The sequence below is a fragment of the Drosophila takahashii genome, chromosome 3R (assembly GCF_030179915.1).
Source record: "Drosophila takahashii strain IR98-3 E-12201 chromosome 3R, DtakHiC1v2, whole genome shotgun sequence".
NCBI lineage: Eukaryota > Metazoa > Arthropoda > Insecta > Diptera > Drosophilidae > Drosophila > Drosophila takahashii.
Window position 1 is genome coordinate 19,026,271 of NC_091681.1, and position 18,761 is coordinate 19,045,031.

Sequence of the window (18,761 nt, forward strand, 5' to 3'; positions counted from 1 at the left end):
TAATTATTATAATAAATTTATCAACAGTTAAACATCTTTTTATTTTCAGTTCATATTTTAAAATGTTATATCATTATTTTTCGGGTGAAGGTTTGAATTCTTCATACAAGGAGTGGAAAACATTTGCGACAATTCGTTTATCCATTTTGTTAGCACTACAAAAAAATTGGAAACGGCATAAGTGAAAAAAACACTCACATTTTGTAAGCCTACCGTATTTGGAACCACTAATGACTGGACAGGATGAGTGCAAGGTCTTCAAATTCATGTCGCCCGAGTTGTGAAGGTTGTACCAAAGAACCGCCGATCCCTTTTTTGGTGTAACGGAAATATTAACCATTGGGAAAATCGTGGCTCCTCCAGATTCAACATCTCCCAGCTGAAAAAGATTTGAAATAATAAAGTCTATAATAATTTGCAAAGACTTACGTAAAACAAAACAGTGGCTATGCGATCCCCCTGTTGTTGGCGCACCTAAAAGGATTGTTAGAAGTAACAAGATTGTTATGAAATCCCCTAGAAATACTACCTGATCCGTCAAGTTATGGTAGTCATAGTGTAATATATAGTGTCCACCTAACCCGTAGTTAATCAGCGAGAACGCATCGCTCATCTCCAAACTTAGGCCGGTCATATCTCCCACCCGATTTTCGAGAGATTCGTCATCTACATCAATATATGAGTCCTTGGAGCTTCTTACATCGGACTTCTGACCCGAATCAACAAGGGATAAACTCGCTAGAGTTTAGCATCGCATCAATTTCGCTGTCGTAGATCACATCGTGGAAAACCACCATGTAAGGATCGGTACTGAGCTCTTCCATTTTCAGAGGAGCAATCCGTGTGAAGGGCGTCGTGGAGCTGTTGTAGCGACAATGGAGTCGACTTGGTTTTCTGAGGACAGCATTGCAGTTTCGCTTGCTCGCCAACTCTTTCTGAAAGTGTAAATTTACCAAGTTAAGGCCTAATACTTTTGGATTTTTCTCGAAATGATAGGAGGCGGCATTCAGTTGTTTGTTCTTCATCAAAAGTAATCCCCACGCCGTGTGCACTCTGGATCTGTTAAATTTAAAAACCTTGTAACTGAGTGACTCTGTGAATTTAGACAAAGAGGTGTTGAACCAAGCCTCGGCGAGATGTTCCTTCCTAATTTGGATGTGGAACTCTCCCAGGGCTAAGCAATCCTGAGCGGTCAGTGCTGTTCTGAAAGACATTTATGATTATTTAGCCAATTTTATTTATTGTATATTAACTTACTGTGGATTTGAGTACCCCGCCAATTTACCAGTTGCCAGTTCGTTCGGTTTGAGATTATAAAAGGACATCAAGTCATCAATACCGCGACAGGCTTGTTCTAAATCTAACGCGGTGGGTAACCGCGGTCTCATTTCATGTGCCTTCTCACTGTGCACTGAAAAAACATAATTTTATAATAAATATTTTGACTTTGTTGTTAAACTTGGTTTACGTAGTTCATCCTTATGGGACATATACACTCAAAATAAATTTATCCCTAAATTTTAGAAAATCGCCATTAAAATTTCTTTTTTCTAAATACAAGAAAGTTATTTCTAAATCTAAGGAAATTTTTCTTAAGTCAAGAAAGTTTTCCTTAAATCCAGGAAGTATTTCTTAAATGTAGAAAATGGTTACCATGAACTAAAATCACCCTAAAATCTAGAAAAAATGCCCTTAAAATTAGAAATAATTTTCTGAAAAATAGAAAGGCAAACGAAAATAATAAAATATTTTGGCAACACTTTTTCTAAAAATGAGTGCCCTAACCCTAAAATTAAGCTAACCCTAAATAATAGAAACATTTTCTAAAAAGTAGAAAGTTTTTCTAAAAAATAGAAATAGTTGTTTTCACATGCTCTGGCACACCAAAATGTTCAATGCCAGAACTTGTCAGCTGCCGGGCGGCTGTACTCGTAGCGCAGACGGTTAAAGCGCTTGGTTAGAAATCGAATCGACCCTGGTTCGAGTCCCAGAGCAAACTAATTTTTACCTTTTTTTTTAAGTTTTTTTTTTTAAGTTTTTTTTTTAAATTTGTTTTTTTACTCTTTTTTTTATTCCTTTTTTTTATTGATGGCAAGCGGTAAACCGAAAATAATTTGGTTTATATTTAGCTATTTACTATATACAACACATAAAATAAATTGCGATAGCATAAATATATACATATGTATATATGTATGTAAATAAGTAAAACGCGAATGGTCAAAATTATGCAATTAGTATTCAAATGTATTCTCCGCTTGACCCTTTACATACAATGCTCGGTTTGCCACAGCAAATTTAAGTGCTACAATGGCCCAGTATGTAGGCCGTTCGCTCCTCGCGCGGGAGACCCGGGTTCGATTCTCACCGACGGACAAGTAAAAATGTAAGTTTTTTTCATGAAGATAAAATATTAACTAATCATAATTTCTACATTCCCAATCTTCCGCAGTCCCGTAGTCCACATTTACAACAACATTTGGCTTTGGTTAGATAAGAAATCAAAGCGCAAATACATAATAATAAATACATAACCTTTAACATTCACAATATACAAGACACACAACGCCTGCATATGTATATAGGGAGGAGTACATAATATAAACGTATATACAAAAAAAATCATGATTGAACATGTTTTTTTGTTTTGTTTTTAATTTCTATTTTTTAGGAAAATTTCCTACTTTTTAGAAATTTTTGCCCTTAAATTTAGTAAAATAACCCTAAAATTTAGAAATATGACGTCAAAAAAAATCAAAAATATAGAAAAATGTGACCCTAAAATTTAGGGCGAGCTTGTCTTGAAGACAAAAGTAGGGCGATTTCCTTGACTTTAGGGTTAATTTTATTTTGAGTGTAGGTATAACGGTGCCATTTCCTCCAATCCGTATGTAGGCGATGTATCAGTCTAAAGCTGTTCACTGGATTACCCAAATACGTTTCATAGTCATTCTTCATATTGTTGTGTTCAGCTTTCATAGGTATTAGGGATCTGTGGAAGACTGCCTAGCTTGTAATTGTTTGAGGGGTATAGCTTATTTACTCTTACTGTTCTATCAAACGGAATTTCTTCTTCATTTTCTCCATATAACCCTTCAGGTTTTCGACTAGCTCATCCTCAACCTCTAATAGCTTTTTCATTTCTACTGTTGAGGCGGCAAAATATTTTTTTAGAACAGTTTCGGCAAATCCTTGGCAAAATATTATACAAGCACATACAAATGCCACAAACCTTAAATGTTTAGAACAGCGGTCGGCAGCGCCCTATTAAGTGAGCATAGCTTAACTAATTCCATTATACCTTAACCGACTACTTTAACAATTTAAAGTGTTCTCCCCTAAGTTTACGAGTCACTTGCCGCTTCGATCCAATAGTAAAATGCTCAATAATAAATGTATTAAATACGTTGCCATTTTAAGCGCTTTTCTAAGTTTCTTCAATGGGTTTGCAAATGCGGTTCCAAAGAAATCCTATGCCGCTTCTTCAGTAGAACTGATGAAACTTCTTGAGGTTGAAGATGAGCTGGTCGAGAATCTTAACAGCTACGTGGGAAAACTGAAGAAAAAGCTTTACTTATTGGAGAAGTATGTTTGAAGAAAAATTCGTGAAATAATTACAAATCCTTTAATTTCTTGTAGGTCCCTAAAAAATATGAAAGATGAGCACAACCAGATGAGGGATGACTACGAGACTTATTTAGGGAATCCTGTGAACAGTTTTCGCCTGATACATCGTCTACATACGGATTGGAGAAAATGGCATCATTATACTTCAAAATTCGATAGGGATGAATTAGGTATTATTCTACAATCTAAAATAAATCCTTTTAAAACGGATTAAATCTACTTTCAGGACACATTGAAAAGGCCCATCAAATGCGAAAAAGGCTGCCCACATCCTTGGATTTGGAACACGCATCCCGCGGAATAGATGACCTGATATCTTTTTATGACCTAAGGCCGGAAGAACTGGCAGCTGGTAATTTGGCAGGATACTTAAATCCAGAGTAAGTTTAAACAAGTTAGATAAATATAACGATATTAGTTTTATATCTTTCAGAACAGCAATGTCAGCTCAGGATTGTTATGCAATGGGCGATTTCAGCATGAGAGACAGAAAAGAAGATCAAGCGGAAGAATGGTTCAAGGTCTCCTTGGCCCAATTCAATGAAAATAAACCCCTATACAAAGTCAATCACTTTATCAGATTTTCCATCCACAGGACGTGGGCAGTTCTCCTGCTAAAAAACCAAGATCTTTCTGGCGCAACATATCAATTTGAACAGCAACCAAAAGAATCAGATAACAACCAACTTTCCCAATGGATTGCTGAGGAGATAATGACAAAAAAGAGCTGCCGCGCAATCTACCAAAAACCAAGTCGACTGCACTGCCGTTACAACAACTCTACCACTCCTTTCACTCGGATTGCCCCAATAAAAATGGAGGAGCTTAGTACCGATCCTTACATGGTGGTTTTCCACGATGTGATCTACGACAGCGAAATTGATGCGATGCTAAACTCAAGCGAGTTTTCCTTATCCCTTGTTGATTCGGGTCAGAAGTCCGATGTGAGGAGCTCCAAGGACTCGTATATTGATGTAGATGACGAATCGCTCGAGGATCGGGTGAGAGATATGACTGGCCTAAGTTTGGAAATGAGCGATGCGTTCTCGCTAATTAACTACGGATTAGGTGGACACTATACATTGCACACCGACTATCACAATTACTTTAACCAGGTGGCATTTATCCGGGACTCTGCAGCTGCCTTATAATAATTTGCAAATCTTTGCAGACTCGGTGGATAAAAGGGGATCGCTTAGCCACAATATTGTTCTACGTAAGTCAGATGGTAATATAAACTTCTTGGCTTATGTTTTTTTCAGCTAGGAGAAGTCGAATCTGGTGGGGCCACCATCTTCCCGTTGATCAATGTTTCCGTTACGCCCAAAAAAGGATCGGCTGTCTTTTGGCACAATCTTGACAACTCCGGCGACATGAATATTAGGTCGCTGCACTCGGGTTGTCCAGTGATAGTTGGTTCCAAATATGGTAGGAATAAATTTAAATATTAAATTCTATAATATGACATATTTTTATAGTGCTCACCAAATGGATAAACGAGCTGCCGCAAATGTTTTCCACTCCCTGCAAACCTCGAACCCCCTAAAAATCATGAATAATATACAAATATTAACGATATATAGAAATTGAGTGAATTCATTTAATGTCGCGCAGACTGTTTGCTTAAAGCCATATATCTATTAGCTAGTTTCCACCGCCGTTGCCCGGGTGAGGCGGTATTTCTGCACAACGTAGTGCGCCCCCTCCTCGGAAGTCAACTGCTTCGCATACTCCTCCTTCACGAAGCGATTGCTCACCGCATTCAGCGAGTCCTTGAGGAAGCCGAAGTGCACGATGGCATTGGGCACAAAGTTCAGCTCCAGGAGCGTCTCATTGGAGGGCAGCACTTTCTTCGGTGGGATGGTGAACAAGTGGAACTGCTCGCCGGGCTGGGTCAAAAACTCGCGTACAAACTCCTCCACTTTGGAGAGGGGCTCGTGCGGCTTGAAGATGCCCTGGAGCACAAAGCGATCGGGAAACTGGATGCGCAGCACACAGTCCTTGTACTGATTAAGCTTGGCCAGCATGGCCTTCTGACGCTCCAGTTCCCTTAACTTGGCTGTCAGCAGCGGGGCGTCGTCATCTCCGCTCGAAGTGCGCTTCAATTCGCGGAGCACCATCTTTAGATCGTTGACCGTGAGGTCGAAGAACGAGTCTGGCAGGTCGTCCGCATTCTTCTTGGACTCGTCCAAGGAGAAGAGCACCGCCTGACGTGGCCCAATGACATTCACCACTGGCGGTGGCCGCCCAGGATTGTCATCGCCTTCGTTCTCCTCCTGTTTTCGCCCGGGTGGATGGTGCATTGAGTATCCGGAGCCACTACCCCAGTCGTACTTGGGCGCCTCTGGCTGTGGCTGCTGCTCTTGGTTGGCTTTTTCCGAGGGTTTTTCTGGTTCACTTTCTTCCGGCGCCGTGCGCTTCAGGTTCTTGATCATGTTGCTGGTGAGGGCAAAGCCACCGCCTCCTCCGCTGCCACCGGCTGCCATTGCGGAGCGGGAGGTGCTGGGCTGATCGTCGTTATCCACCGGAGGCCTGGCAGCGGGAGCTTTGTAGACATTGGCCTGGGTCTTTAGCTCCTCGGGCTTCTTGTCGATCAATCGCATCATGGCGCGACCCTCCAGGATGCCCAGGGATTTCAGCGTGGTCTGTCGCATCTGGTCATGCCCAATGACCTCGCTGCGCATGTAGATGATGACGGGGCTCTCGTAACCCTTGACGTGCGTTTCGCACAGCTTCTGGACCACCAGCCAAACGGTGTCGTTGGGCGAGAAGTCGGCCTGCTGGCGGGATCCATCGCTCAGCTGGACGCAGACGAGCACATTGCTCAGGGTGCGCCGCTTCTCCGCTTGCTCCATCTCCAGGACACAGTTGTTGGGCAGGCCGCTGAACCGGAACTGCTGCGTCAGGCCGACCACCTTGTTGTGGAACTTGAGGCAGTGCTCCTCCGCGTCGTAGCCGTGCTTGGAGCAGGCCGTCTCCAGGATCTCCAGCAGCGTCATGTTCGCCGTCACGCTCACATTCTGCCGCCGCCCGTTGGGCAGCAGGATCGTGACGCGCTTGTCCATCGGGTTGGCAACGGCCCTGCAAGGATTCGATTCGGGTGGGTGTGGGAAACTACGGAGCAGGGGCCAAACTCACCTTTATTGACGTTTCAAGGAGAGGCTACGCTTCCGGAATTTAGCCGGCTGGAATCGGGATTTTGAGTATATCGATAGTCCCGCTATTTGTTTATTGCGCTGCGTGACTTTCGCATTTGCGAGTAGAGATGCGCGCGTGGCGTGACTATCGGTTAAGAGTACTATATTATATATAAATAATTATATGTATATCCAAAAACTTATTTTACTCTAGTTTTCGCCACAAAAATAACTATTTATTCATACTGCAGGCTTACAAAAAATGTTAAATCAAAAGCCCCATATCGATAGGTTCCTGTCTTACTTCCCCCTCTGTCGATAACAGCTGCCTGTGTATCGGAATATTATTGATTGCAGGAAGAAGAAGCAGCAGGAGAAGCAAAAGAAAGGCGCAGCTCGTAAAATCAAAACTGTTCAAAACGGAATTCTTTGCAGAACTAAACTGAAATTAAATTATTTAACTGTCGGAGGACATGCTCTAAGTTCCGGGGCAGTCCCCATCGAGTGAGTTTCAGCAATTTGAGTGACGCCCAGCGAGAGTGAGCTTTTTGAGTTCCGTGCCCGAAAATACGCCGATCCAGCGAGAGATACTTCGAGAAGTCCGTTCAGTCGCATAGCCATAATGACCAATCTGGAGAAGCAGCACGAGATGGTGAAGCGCAGCCTGGTGCAGTTCATCAGTGGCCACATCCCGGGGGCCGATTTCAGCGTGGTGGACGAGATCGTCCTGTCGTACATCATCTCGATTTTGGAGGAGGCCTCGCAGGACCCGTGCTTCGATGTCGAGGGCTTCGTGGAGATGATGGGCGCCTACTTCGAGGAGTTCCCCACCATTGACCAGGGCATCATCTGCGACTGGATCTACAAGCTGGCCAACGAGCTCACCGAGACGGAGAAAAACCAGGGTAGCCATGACGCCGTCAACTTGTCGCTCAAGTGGGTTTTTAATTCGTATTACCTGCTAAAAGCCATTGCATTTAATCTGTACTATATCCGCAGCTCCCTGAGCCTGTCGAGCATCATTCCGGAGTCCAAGTTGCGTGCCCGCAACTCGTCCACTTCCGAAAAGGACGAGCTCTCCTCGAACAGCAGCAGCAGCGGCGGGGGCAGCAATAAGCGCTCCCAGCACTTGTCGGAGACCAGCGATGGAGGCTCCACCGACAGCTCCAGCTCGACTTGTGACTACTTCTTGGACGAGACCGAAGTGCTCCAGGAAATGTTCCCGGATTCGGCCATTGCCGAGGTAAAATTAGTTACTAGTAATGGTAGTTCGAAAAATTATGTCAAATAGGGAATATGTTCATTTATGAAGTTCTTTAATTAATCTTCATCTATTGGCAGATCAAGCATTGCATCGCTATTTCCAAGGGCGACATCGATAGCGCCACCCAGATCCTCTTGCATCGCCAGGAGACTAATCAGTGTATTGTGGACAAGTCGCATACAACTTACATCAAGAAGAATGTTGTCGTCGACGATAATGAACTCAAGAATCGTATCATTGCTAGGTAAGTGGATATAAACCAATCTTAAAACCTACAGAAAATATACAAATTAAAGTAAGCGAACTATAAAACCAATATGGGCACTTCCATATTGTCGCTCGGGACATTTGCACACCTTTAAAGTTAAAAAAAATTGAAAAAAAAAGGATTTTAATTTTAATAATAGGCTTTTCTTTTCACTCTTCCCAAGCTCTATTTTGTGTAAAAATCTTGTACCACTTTTGGTTTTAAAGATATCGTTAAAAAACTTCCGTATTCGCTCGGGATAAAAATTATCCTCAATTACTGTCTGTTTTGCTTTTAACTTAATAGTTTAACATGTAAATGAAGCATTCAGTACAGAAAAATGTCACATATTAGCATTTCTAAAGGATAAATTAACAACTGAAGAAAGGTCCACAAAATAACAAACAAAAAAGCCAAAAACTAATTTTTGCGTATATTGGTGGGGTTTGTCATAAAAATAATCAAACTATACTCACAATTTTTAGTTAAGCTCATGATCAAACTATTTAGAAACAAATATCGGGGCAAAATCATGTGGAAATATGTTTTTTTCAAGTTTCTAGGTTTTCAAAATTAAGATCTCTTTTTTACACACATAGAATAATATTTTATTTGTGACTTGTGCTATTAGGTACTCCTATGTGGACAAGAACGCCACCCAGCGCGAGTACAAGCCGGTGGTGCCGAAGATGGAGCCGCGCAAGCTGGTTCGCTACCGGGACAACAAGATCGTATCGCTCAAGGGCGAGCGGTACACCGAGATCAAGCGTGACGAAGATGCTGAGTTAAAAAAACCCAAGAAGCAGATTCAACCGTAACTAAAGAGGAACAAAACCCTCTTCAAGTATTTTATCAAGAAGCAAATTAATCCACACCCCCGTAATTTATCCGCACCCTCGATCTTCGCCGGCAGCAGTAGCTGCAAATCCACCGGCAACAGCAGCAGCAGCCAACCCGTAACCGAGCACAGATTATGCAATCAGATGCATATTATGGGGATGACCACCGCTAAAAGCCATGCCAGCACCTATCCCCGATCCAAACCAGTGATTCCCGCCAAGCTTAGCCAACGTTTAGATGCTTCCCAACACGACGACGACGATGAGACGCGAGAGTTCAGAGACAAAGACGAGCCACCGAGCACAGCGAATCGGTTCCCATATCCGAGTGAGTACGGCCAGGAGTTTGTGGCATCGGTTGGCATGGTGGTGCTACTGTTGCTAGTTGGCCATGGCCATTGGACCTCGACCTCGACCTCTCATCGCGCCCATCCCCATGACAAAGACAGAAAGACTTTACATACCAAATTAGTTGATAGTTATGCTTTAGGACTACTCGCTTATGCAAATTTTGAGAGCCCATCCGCCGCGGTGGCCGTCTGCTTATGAGTCCCGTTGCCGGGAGCAGGCGGCCCGGACGGATGCGGACCTGGATCTACTTCTGTATCCGTTGCCAGTCGTCATAGTCGTCGATTATGACGACTGGGGTCGCGCCTGCGCTGTGACTTCTCCTCAGTTCCTTACGCAAGCGAATTCGAATCGAACCGTATCTGTGAAAATCGTGAATCTCAAATCTCTTTTAATGTCCTCGAACAGTATTGTTGAACCTACTCCGAACCCAAGGATCAGACGCAGGTGCGACACCCAAACCGAATTTGGCGCTCAAATAGACTTATTTAGACGTTTTTAGGTACTCGAATTGATGAATTTTGTTGGCCGTGTGCGTGTTTGAGAAACGCAGCTGCACAAGAAACTTGCCATATCTGTTTAAGATTTGTTAACCAATTTTTTATCGTGTAACTCGTTTTGTTTTCCTCTGGTCCAAGCAAACTAGCAACAGTAATCTAGCAACAATGCCACCAAAGCCACATGCAACACAAACTAGTCCTCACCGCCCACTGAGATATCTGGAACCCATAACAATTCGGCTACTGCTCGGTGTAAGACAGCAATACTAACAATAATCTAAACGTATTCAGCATAAACACATGTATGAACTAATCGAATAATCAACTATTTATATAGCGTAGCCTATCCCCGAATCCTTCCCGATGATTGTAACGATTGTAACCTACAATATCACGGCGGACCCACGCCCAATTCATGTTAGATTTAAGCATCCAGAATATCGTTCGGCAGCTTTCCGTTTGTCGCATTTTGTTTGAGACAAAAGATATACACCCGTTTTATCATTTATTTAAACTCTCATTATTTAGCATAAGTTTTATGTCCCGACCACCGCTTTATGAATATGTAACCAATTGCATTTTAAGCACCTCGAGTTTTCTGATTTTAGTTCAGCACTACACGATTGGTGTTTCCACCATCATTTATATTCGTATTTATGTTTACCTGGTTTCGGTTTGATATTAACATTTCTTATTTTTAGTTTTATATATTATTTTTGTGATATTAGCGTAAAAATCAACTTAAAGAAAAGGCAAAACACTCGAATTAAACTTTTGAAATTATTAAATAAACTACTATCAATATTTAACGCATATCCTTAGTACTTTTAAAGATAGAAAGTTGGGAGAGTGACTTATAATAATTTTAATAAATATTTTATTTCAGAAAAAATACGGTTCAGGTAAAAGTATTTTTAAAACTGAAAGGTAACATATAAATTGATCTGAGTTCTTCATGTGATTGAGAAATAAATTTATATATTTACAAAAAGGACGAAATAGCCAAAACTAAAAATATAGCTAGACAGACAACACTGCTCCAATGAACTGGTTCCTTGGCGGTATATATACGGATTCCCAGCCAAGCAATATGGCGTTGTCTCCGCGTCTGGTCACACTGCTGGCATAGGTTTTTTTTTCGCACAACTCATTATTGTCGAGAAAATCCACGTTTTCGGCCAAAATGACAACCATCGCGGATTTATTTACAAAGTATAATTGCACAAATTGTCAGGATGATATTCAGGGCATTCGGGTGCACTGTGCGGAGTGCGAAAATTTCGATTTGTGTCTGCAAGTAAGTAACTCACACATACACGCTGTCAAGCGACGCACCTACCTTTGTGTGAGTGCGATAGGGTGGGCCAATTTATTGGGGCTCTGAAAAATAATATGTAGATCTTGAATCTACAAAAAATTGACTAGATCAAAATTGTAAATCAGCAAACAAATGTTAACTTTCTGTATGAAAAATAAATGGAAAACAAAAAACCTACAAAAAAGTTCCTTGTTAATTAAAGTATCAATGTAACAAGAATGTAAAACAATACAAAATATAAATAGAAAATATTGAAAAATAGTAATTCCCTTTTGTTTTTATGAAATGCTAGCCCTATATTTTGAGGCATTTTATGAGGGTGACTGAAAATGTGTATGTATCCCAGAGTTCCTTCGCCATAGCTGAGAATTCTGCAAAGATCTTTTCCACCCCTAAGTTTCTTTGTCAACAAAATCGACCCACCCTGATGCACCCATACTCGAGCAGTCTAGAGATGCGTCGCCAATCTGGAACCGAAAAACTGACTCATCTGGAAATACATATGAATACATACACACAGCCGGCAATTTCACCATGTTGATTAAAAAACAGCTGACTTTGTATTTACGTTGTATTATTGTTTATTTTTTTTTGCGCAGTGCTTTGCCGCGGGGGCGGAGATCGGGGCCCATCAGAACAGCCACGCCTACCAGTTCATGGACACGGGCACCTCCATACTGAGTGTGTTCCGTGGCAAGGGGGCGTGGACGGCGCGGGAGGAGATCCGGCTGCTGGACGCCATCGAGCAGTACGGCTTCGGGAACTGGGAGGACATCAGCAAGCACATCGAGACCAAGTCGGCGGAGGACGCCAAGGAGGAGTATGTGAACAAGTTTGTGAACGGCACGATTGGAAGGGCCACCTGGACGCCGGCGCAAAGTCAGCGACCCCGCCTCATCGATCACACGGGCGACGACGATGCCGGTCCTCTGGGCTCCAGTGCCCTGTCCACCCTGCCGCCGCTGGACATCAACTCCGACGAGGCCATGCAGCTGGGCTACATGCCCAACAGGGACAGCTTTGAGCGGGAGTACGATCCCACGGCCGAGCAGCTGATCTCGAACATCTCGCTGAGCTCCGAGGACACGGAGGTGGACGTGATGCTCAAGCTGGCCCACGTGGACATCTACACCCGTCGGCTGAGGGAGCGGGCTCGCAGAAAACGGATGGTCCGGGACTACCAGTTGGTCTCGAACTTCTTCCGCAACCGAAACTATGCTCTGCATCAGGGACTCACCAAGGAGCAGCGAGAGTTCCGGGACAGATTCCGGGTGTACGCTCAGTTCTACACTTGCAACGAGTACGAGCGGCTGATGGGATCGCTGGAGCGCGAGAAGGAGCTGCGCATCCGGCAGGCGGAGCTGTATCGCTACCGCTACAACGGCCTGACCAAGATCGCGGACTGCACCCACTTCGAGCAGCATGCGGCCACTGCAACACATCGATCCTCTGGGCCGTATGGCCACGGGAAGACCGTAAGTGCAAGGCTTCGCTGTGGCGGTTTCGAAATCAAACTATCTTTCGTTATGGGAACTCTAAGATATATCAAAGTTTTGGATTTTCTGTTGGGATAGTTCGATTTCATTCCCCTTTTGCTGCTGGCTTTTCCCCATGAGAATGCATGACGAGTTGAATATCGTGTGTTCTGCCCTGCCTAAACCAACTCTCACAATCGCTTTTCCGTCTTGTCTCACGATATTCAGCTCCACTGCATTATAAACGCGCCAAACAACGAGCGTTCGAATGGTTCTATAAGACAATGTTTAACCACAGGACCTCATGCAACCCTCCAATGGAAGTCATCGGGCGCCAAGCTCTTCCTTGCACTCCCCACAACCGAATCTCAGAAAGGCGTAAGTATTTAGTTGATTCAATTGAATATATTTGATTAATTCTTTGGTTCATTTAGCGAAATGTCAAGCGGCGTCGAGGCAAGTTCAAGTTCAATCGCACCAAGAAACACGCTCCACACCGTCGACCCGACCTGCTCCGGCGCATTATTGCCCAGCAGAAACTACTTGGATAGCTGTCGGGGATCGTCGGCAGCTACGATGCTGCAGACGACGGGGATGGGGATGGCGATGGGAATGGGGGTAACAGTGGACTCGGTAGCGACGACGGGAGCGATTTCCGCGGCTACGACGATGGCGAATCTGCCCACGAACTCGGCGAAGGGCAGCCAACAACATCTGCAGCCGCTGCAGCAGCAGCAGCATCCGCAGCACCTGCAAAGCGGCCACCACAAAATGCAAAACGAGGCCGCCGGCGGAGGCAGTAGTAGTGATCAGAAGCCCAGCATGAGCCTTAAGTTGCGCACCCAGCTGGAGGAGCTGAAGCACCTGCCGCAGCCGCTGGGCAGCGACCTGCTCAGCCACAACGAGCTGGATCTGTGCAAGAAGCACAATATCACGCCCACCACCTACCTCTCGGTGAAGACTGTCTGCCTGAGCGGAGCACCATCGCTGGGCAGTCCCATGGAGACTTCGCTGCGCAAGTTCTTCATCAAGTGCGGCTGGCTGAGCCACTGATAGAATAGTTATCTACCTTCCCGCGCCCCCCTTCGATTAAGAGCTAAACCACGCATTTCTCGATCTAAGGACTTCACTTTATTTTATTATCGTTAGCATAAGTTAAAGACATTTTTATACTGTTCAACTTTCGTTGCCATTTACTTCGAGGTAAGAACTACAGAAAACAGAAAATCAATTTACTTGTATCAAGTCAAGCTCAATAGATAAAGTTTTGTTCCTTTGTGTGAGATGTCTGGGTTCGGATATTCTGTATTAACTAAGCTTAAGTAGGTGACCCCAACCAATTGAATTTGTATGATATGAAGTGTAAATGAAGTAATAAATGTAATAGCGAATGTGCAACAAGGACGCGGACTTGTGTCTCGGAACTAAACCCCGCTAGGATAAACTTGTGAGATGTACAATTTTATGCAAATCGGTAGTTAGCCTCTGGAAGCGACATTGCTGCGCTGAGTATTTATATTTGTGTATTATTATTCAACATAGTAGGTAGATTTCTACGAAAAATTAAAAATTGTGGAATACATTTTTCATTGAGAGTTTATTCTTTAGCAAACATAACTATTTAAATTCAAAAAAGTATTGTTTATTAACATTTTTGGATAATTTTTATAATTAACAGCTTTGAAAAATCATCTAAATGTTCAAGCAAAATGGGTTTTCTTCAACATGAATACAAATCTGTGAACTGCCAACGGTTCAGTCCTAGAAATCTACCTTTTTAGTATCCTAGCTTAGGTTTGTCCATAGAGGCGCCCTTAGACTTACAATCTGTAACCGTATACCTAAAAAAATATATCATATATAAACGGATTTATTCACTTTTTCCTTAAAATATAAACGATGTGATGCTCGGATGCACTGCATCACTTGTTCCGCAGAAAGTAGCGATACAATGTGTTCTTCTGTCCTCCGCTAGCGGTGGTCGCAGTGGCTGGAGGAGCTCCACTTGTAATCGCTGCGGTTGTCGAGGAAGCCGATCCGTTTGTTTGCTCCACTGCTGCCGCAACAAGGGAACTGCGCCACGAGGCGATCAACTCTGTCTGCAACTCCACGGGCAGTTCCTTGAAGACCTCGGCATCCACACCCGCGGGACAGGCGATATTCGTGAGGGCATCCTGCGACGGCGTGCTGGAAACCACCGCTGATGTGCTGACGGGTGAGGGAAAGGACATGGTTGGTGTGCTGGGCGCGCTCATGGCAGTGGAATCGTCCATGGGCGAGGGAAGTGGTGATGAGGCCGTGGAGCTGGCGTTCGAGCTCAAGCGACTGGCAGTGCGCGTGGATACAAAGCGGAGGCTGCCGTCGATTCGCTGCAGCAGCGTATTCGGTGGCTGGACGGTGCGGTAGCGAGGAGCAGGCGCAGATGCAGAAGTAGAGGGCGTGGTGCTCATTGGGTAGTCCTTCTCGCTGTCCCGCGAATTCAGACGCAAATCACAGACGCGCAGTTTGCTGGGCGAAGCTACCTCCGCGGCAGAATCGCCCACATCCGCCGCCAAGCGGCTGCGCTTCGACACCAGCAAACGGCCAATGCGACTCTTTTTCGGCGAGGGCTCCACCTCCGTCTCGGAGAAATCGCTGAAATCCGAGTTAGTGGCCGCCGATTCTGAGCCATTATCCAGCAGCATGGGAACCGGCGATGCCGTGGTGGCTCTCCGCCTGTAAAACTGATCGCTCGGCTTGAATGTTGTCGGTGAGGAGCGGAAAGCGCTTTCATCCGACGTGGGACTCTCCGCTGTGGGACTCGTGAGACTCGTATTTGTCAGTGAGGTGATCGATTGCACCTCCAGATCCGCCTTCTTGATCAGGAAATTGGCTATGGACGAGGAGCCCACCTTGCGCTCCTGGAACTTGGAGAAGGCCAGACCGAGTAGAGTGATATTGAAGGGCTTGCTCATGTCCACGATTCGCTCGAACAGTCGCATCACAATCTTGAGCAGTTTCTCCTGGGCGCCGTCCGCCAGTTGTACCTTGCTCACGCCGGTTTCTCCTGGACACACGGAGCTCTTGAACAAGGAGGGCAGGATGTTGGCCTGTTTGGTCTCTCGGTGGCTGCTCTTCTTCTGGGAGTCAAACTTTCGCAGCACCACCTTGATGGCGATGGGAACGCGACCATCCTCGGCAACCTATGGAATTTAAAGTGGAATGCGTAAATTAATTAATTAAAAGTTAGAAATTAGTTTTAGGCCTACCTGCTCCACCAGCCGCTTGAGTAGCATGCGGAACCGCTCCTCCACATCGGTTCGCACGGAGATGGGCTTGCAGGCATCCTCCATTCCAATGGTTTTTGGTTTTCCCGTGGGTCGCACCGAACTCGTGTCCCGACCGAAGGCCAGATCCCGCAGTCGAGTGGCCGTCTCGAAGCCACATTTCTTTCGCATCACGTCCATGTCGCACTGCTGCAACTGCTCCACCGACGACATGCCCGCCTCCAGCAGAAGGCACTGCGTCTTCTGGCCAATCCCAGTGATTCGCTTTAGGTCGCCTAGTTCCCGCATAAACTGCTCCGCATAGGTGGAAACAAGGACGGTCTGCTGATTGGGTTTGTGGCTGCTGCCGACCAGCTTGGCCAGCAGTTTGTTGTAGGCGATGCCGGCGCAGCAGGTGATGCCCAGTCGGAGCTTGAGTTCCTCCCTTATCTCCTGGGCGATCCGAGTGCCAATGGCCAGCCGCTGGGCACAGCCGCAGTCGCAGGCGGACAGGGGAGTGCCATCCGCCGGGTATGTGTGACCCACTGGGGGTTTTAGCTGCGCCTCGGCGACATGGGCCTGTCGCAGCTCCACCAATGCAGTTACATCCATAAAGTTCTCGTCGAAACCGAGCTTCTCCACCAGCGGCGTGTAGTTGAGCAGCAGATCGAAGATTCTCTGCGACATCTGGCGATACGGGGCGAGATCCTCTCCGTTGACCAGAACCAAGTCCGGACAGATGCGCTGCGCCTCCGCAATGAGCATTAGCTTGGCCACTCCTTTGGCCCGCGCCACATAGTTGCAGGTGACCACAATGTTCTTCTGCTGAATCCCCAGAGCCTTCGATCGCAGCGTAGGATCCCGAATCTCCTCCACCTGAGCGTAGAAGTAATCCATGTCCAGGTGGATAATGGTGCGCTGGTGCGCCTCGCTTTTGCCGAGCACGCTGGCGAAGTCCATGACGGGTTTGAGCGCCTGCAATTGCGAAAGGTCATGAAATAGAACTCAAAGAGATTAGTATACGGAAGTGCTGTCGGCTAAGAAATACCCTGTTTTGCATATAGAATATAGAAATCGGGACAAAATATAAATACGAATTTATTTTTTAATTCTGCCTAAGGAACTGTAAAATAAAGTATTTTAGGTTACAATGTTAAATAAATAATAAATAAAAAAAATTTTTAATATATATTAAAAAATAAAATAGTATTTATTTGCAAAGTTTAAGGAATAATTGATATTTTTTGAACATTAATCGTCACTAAATTGTTAAGAGAAGTCGCTGAGGTTGCGCTCGTCACCTGATTTTGGACTCATTAGGTTTTATTCATTCTATACTGGGTTTAAGGACCTTACAAACTGCTTGTCTAGTTCAGCACACCCTTATTTTTGCAGGGTATTCTGATGCAAGTTGGGTGGCTGGCGGTGAAACAAAGCAAAAAGAGAGAGCGGGAGAGAGAGTGCACGAGAGAGTTCGGGTGCTCCGCTGGATGTGAAATCTGCTTCTGCTGGCCACTGTTGCTCGCAGTTTCTTCCTCTTCCACTGGCGCCGCCGACTTTCTAATCAAACATTGCGAAAAACATTCGAGCCAAACGCCAACGCGCACACACACAACCCAGAATCGAGTGCCGGCTAAACAATTACGGCGGGCCACAACAAAATATTGCACAAAGTTGACTGTTTGGCGATGACGCATTAGTTTGTGTTCGAGAAAACAACGGATTTTGCACGCGCCTTCGAGCTGCACGCCCTCAAACACTATTCCCCACCACAACTCACCGGGGTTCGCGAATACACGATTTAAAGCCTAAATGCTCGCACCTGCAGCAATTTATTACTTTTAATTGGGGTTTATATTTACCTTAAAAACTAGGGATGGATGTGTCGATTACTTTGGTTTTCCGTTATCGATATGTGACACTTATTGCTGTTTCAACTCTGGGTTTGGTACTATGCTAAATAAAAGAGAGGTGTAGACATTCGCTAAACGTAAAAACTTAGGTTCAATCCGTCGCTAGTTTCCTTGGCGTTGCCACTCTGGCTTGAAATAATGTTTAACTGACAAACTAATATGTTACCGTTACTAATTTGACCCATGATTTTTTGTTTAAGAACTAATTGCGTTTACAAAACACATAATTTTATTGTAAAAGCAGTGCGTTAAGTGATTAAGTCCCCACCAGAAGACTATTTCAGACCTTTTAACAAGCCAATCTGCTTTTTTGATAAACAATAATGTTCTATACTGAGCATTGTTTCATCTACGCAAATGTATCTGGAATGTCTGGTTTTATATTATTTCTAAACGTGCTAATCAAAAAAAACAATATTATGATAAATTATTAATACTTTTTTTGTACACAATCGTAAACCGAACTAGGAATACTTTAATGCTGTTTAATATGAATTATGTAAAAAATAAAACAAAAATAAAATAGAACAGGAATAACAGGACACAGGAATAATTTGATCTATTTCAACTATTTCATACAGTTACATTTTATTGATTGATAAATAAATTATAAAAAGTCAATAGGAAAGGGAAAAAATTACATATCTAATAATAATGAGTACACAAAAATAAAGTAAACAATCATAAAAACTTTTTAGCCATCACTAAACTTATTTGTCGTTATTAGTCGTCAGAGGTTTGAAACCAGTTTGGTTCTACTTTCATGGTATAAAAAGGCGGATCAAACTCTAGAGTCCATCACAAACTTTAACAATGAAGATCTTTGCTGTCTGCGCTTTCCTTCTACT

General features: G+C 44.3%; 6 protein-coding genes across 9 annotated transcripts; 3 read left to right on the top strand and 3 right to left on the bottom strand.

Moving 5' to 3' along the window:
* Positions 1–20: 20 nt before the first annotated feature.
* Positions 21–1,618, bottom strand: LOC108064566 (prolyl 4-hydroxylase subunit alpha-1). The gene is given in 7 exon segments (XM_070217729.1): positions 21–155; positions 214–379; positions 430–474; positions 530–731; positions 733–1,203; positions 1,258–1,411; positions 1,469–1,618. Coding segments are annotated over 7 exon segments (1,158 nt in total). The 5' UTR covers positions 1,491–1,618; the 3' UTR covers positions 21–57.
* Positions 1,619–3,355: 1,737 nt separating this feature from the next.
* On the top strand, positions 3,356–5,205 carry LOC108064564 (prolyl 4-hydroxylase subunit alpha-2-like). 2 transcript variants are annotated; one of them, XM_017152152.3, is made up of 7 exons: positions 3,356–3,585; positions 3,640–3,797; positions 3,854–4,007; positions 4,061–4,742; positions 4,799–4,843; positions 4,890–5,055; positions 5,106–5,205. In XM_017152152.3, exons 1-7 carry the CDS (start codon positions 3,380–3,382, stop codon positions 5,171–5,173), a joined length of 1,479 nt encoding a protein of 492 aa, XP_017007641.2. In that variant the 5' UTR covers positions 3,356–3,379; the 3' UTR covers positions 5,174–5,205. The 2 variants fall into 2 exon arrangements, with proteins under 2 accessions (XP_017007641.2, XP_070073428.1); XM_070217327.1 differs by lacking the exons at positions 3,356–3,585; positions 3,640–3,797 and having other exon boundaries at positions 3,887–4,007; positions 4,066–4,742.
* An 8-nt stretch (positions 5,206–5,213) lies between these two features.
* Positions 5,214–6,881, bottom strand: LOC108064565 (tether containing UBX domain for GLUT4). The gene is made up of 2 exons (XM_017152153.3): positions 6,766–6,881; positions 5,214–6,708 (listed from the first exon to the last, which is right to left on the bottom strand). Exon 2 carries the CDS (start codon positions 6,690–6,692, stop codon positions 5,268–5,270), a length of 1,425 nt encoding a protein of 474 aa, XP_017007642.2. The 5' UTR covers positions 6,693–6,708; positions 6,766–6,881; the 3' UTR covers positions 5,214–5,267.
* A 232-nt stretch (positions 6,882–7,113) lies between these two features.
* Positions 7,114–10,775, top strand: LOC108064474 (CUE domain-containing protein 2). Its single transcript, XM_017152027.3, has 4 exons — positions 7,114–7,700; positions 7,764–8,007; positions 8,106–8,272; positions 8,907–10,775. Exons 1-4 carry the CDS (start codon positions 7,387–7,389, stop codon positions 9,091–9,093), a joined length of 912 nt encoding a protein of 303 aa, XP_017007516.2. The 5' UTR covers positions 7,114–7,386; the 3' UTR covers positions 9,094–10,775.
* A 235-nt stretch (positions 10,776–11,010) lies between these two features.
* Ada2b (Transcriptional adapter 2B) lies at positions 11,011–14,624 on the top strand. Of its 2 annotated transcripts, none has more exons than XM_017152025.3 (4): positions 11,011–11,259; positions 11,880–12,755; positions 13,054–13,133; positions 13,190–14,624. In XM_017152025.3, exons 1-4 carry the CDS (start codon positions 11,146–11,148, stop codon positions 13,806–13,808), a joined length of 1,689 nt encoding a protein of 562 aa, XP_017007514.2. In that variant the 5' UTR covers positions 11,011–11,145; the 3' UTR covers positions 13,809–14,624. The 2 variants fall into 2 exon arrangements, with proteins under 2 accessions (XP_017007514.2, XP_017007515.1); XM_017152026.3 differs by having other exon boundaries at positions 12,984–13,133; positions 13,190–13,441.
* Positions 14,608–17,923, bottom strand: PolI (DNA polymerase iota). 2 transcript variants are annotated; one of them, XM_017152024.3, is made up of 3 exons: positions 17,863–17,923; positions 16,004–16,975; positions 14,608–15,937 (listed from the first exon to the last, which is right to left on the bottom strand). In XM_017152024.3, the coding sequence occupies exons 2-3, from the start codon at positions 16,958–16,960 to the stop codon at positions 14,678–14,680; spliced, it is 2,217 nt and encodes a 738-aa protein (XP_017007513.2). In that variant the 5' UTR covers positions 16,961–16,975; positions 17,863–17,923; the 3' UTR covers positions 14,608–14,677. The 2 variants fall into 2 exon arrangements, with proteins under 2 accessions (XP_017007513.2, XP_070073427.1); XM_070217326.1 differs by having other exon boundaries at positions 17,781–17,866.
* Between the last annotated feature and the right edge of the window lie 838 nt (positions 17,924–18,761).

Bases quoted from the DNA above. Each gene is read 5' to 3' on its own strand.
- LOC108064564 (XM_017152152.3), top strand. From the start codon at position 3,380: ATGCTCAATAATAAATGTATTAAATACGTTGCCATTTTAAGCGCTTTT. The intron at 3,586-3,639 runs GTATGTTTGAAG...AATTTCTTGTAG, and splicing joins AAGCTTTACTTATTGGAGAA to GTCCCTAAAAAATATGAAAG. The intron at 4,743-4,798 runs GTGGCATTTATC...AAATCTTTGCAG, and splicing joins ATCACAATTACTTTAACCAG to ACTCGGTGGATAAAAGGGGA.
- LOC108064565 (XM_017152153.3), bottom strand. From the start codon at position 6,692: ATGGACAAGCGCGTCACGATCCTGCTGCCCAACGGGCGGCGGCAGAAT.
- Ada2b (XM_017152025.3), top strand. From the start codon at position 11,146: ATGACAACCATCGCGGATTTATTTACAAAGTATAATTGCACAAATTGT. The intron at 11,260-11,879 runs GTAAGTAACTCA...TTTTTTGCGCAG, and splicing joins ATTTCGATTTGTGTCTGCAA to TGCTTTGCCGCGGGGGCGGA. The intron at 13,134-13,189 runs GTAAGTATTTAG...TGGTTCATTTAG, and splicing joins CAACCGAATCTCAGAAAGGC to CGAAATGTCAAGCGGCGTCG.
- LOC108064474 (XM_017152027.3), top strand. From the start codon at position 7,387: ATGACCAATCTGGAGAAGCAGCACGAGATGGTGAAGCGCAGCCTGGTG. The intron at 7,701-7,763 runs GTGGGTTTTTAA...CTATATCCGCAG, and splicing joins GCCGTCAACTTGTCGCTCAA to CTCCCTGAGCCTGTCGAGCA. The intron at 8,008-8,105 runs GTAAAATTAGTT...ATCTATTGGCAG, and splicing joins CGGATTCGGCCATTGCCGAG to ATCAAGCATTGCATCGCTAT.
- PolI (XM_017152024.3), bottom strand. From the start codon at position 16,960: ATGGACTTCGCCAGCGTGCTCGGCAAAAGCGAGGCGCACCAGCGCACC. The intron at 15,938-16,003 runs GTAGGCCTAAAA...TAAATTCCATAG, and splicing joins TCAAGCGGCTGGTGGAGCAG to GTTGCCGAGGATGGTCGCGT.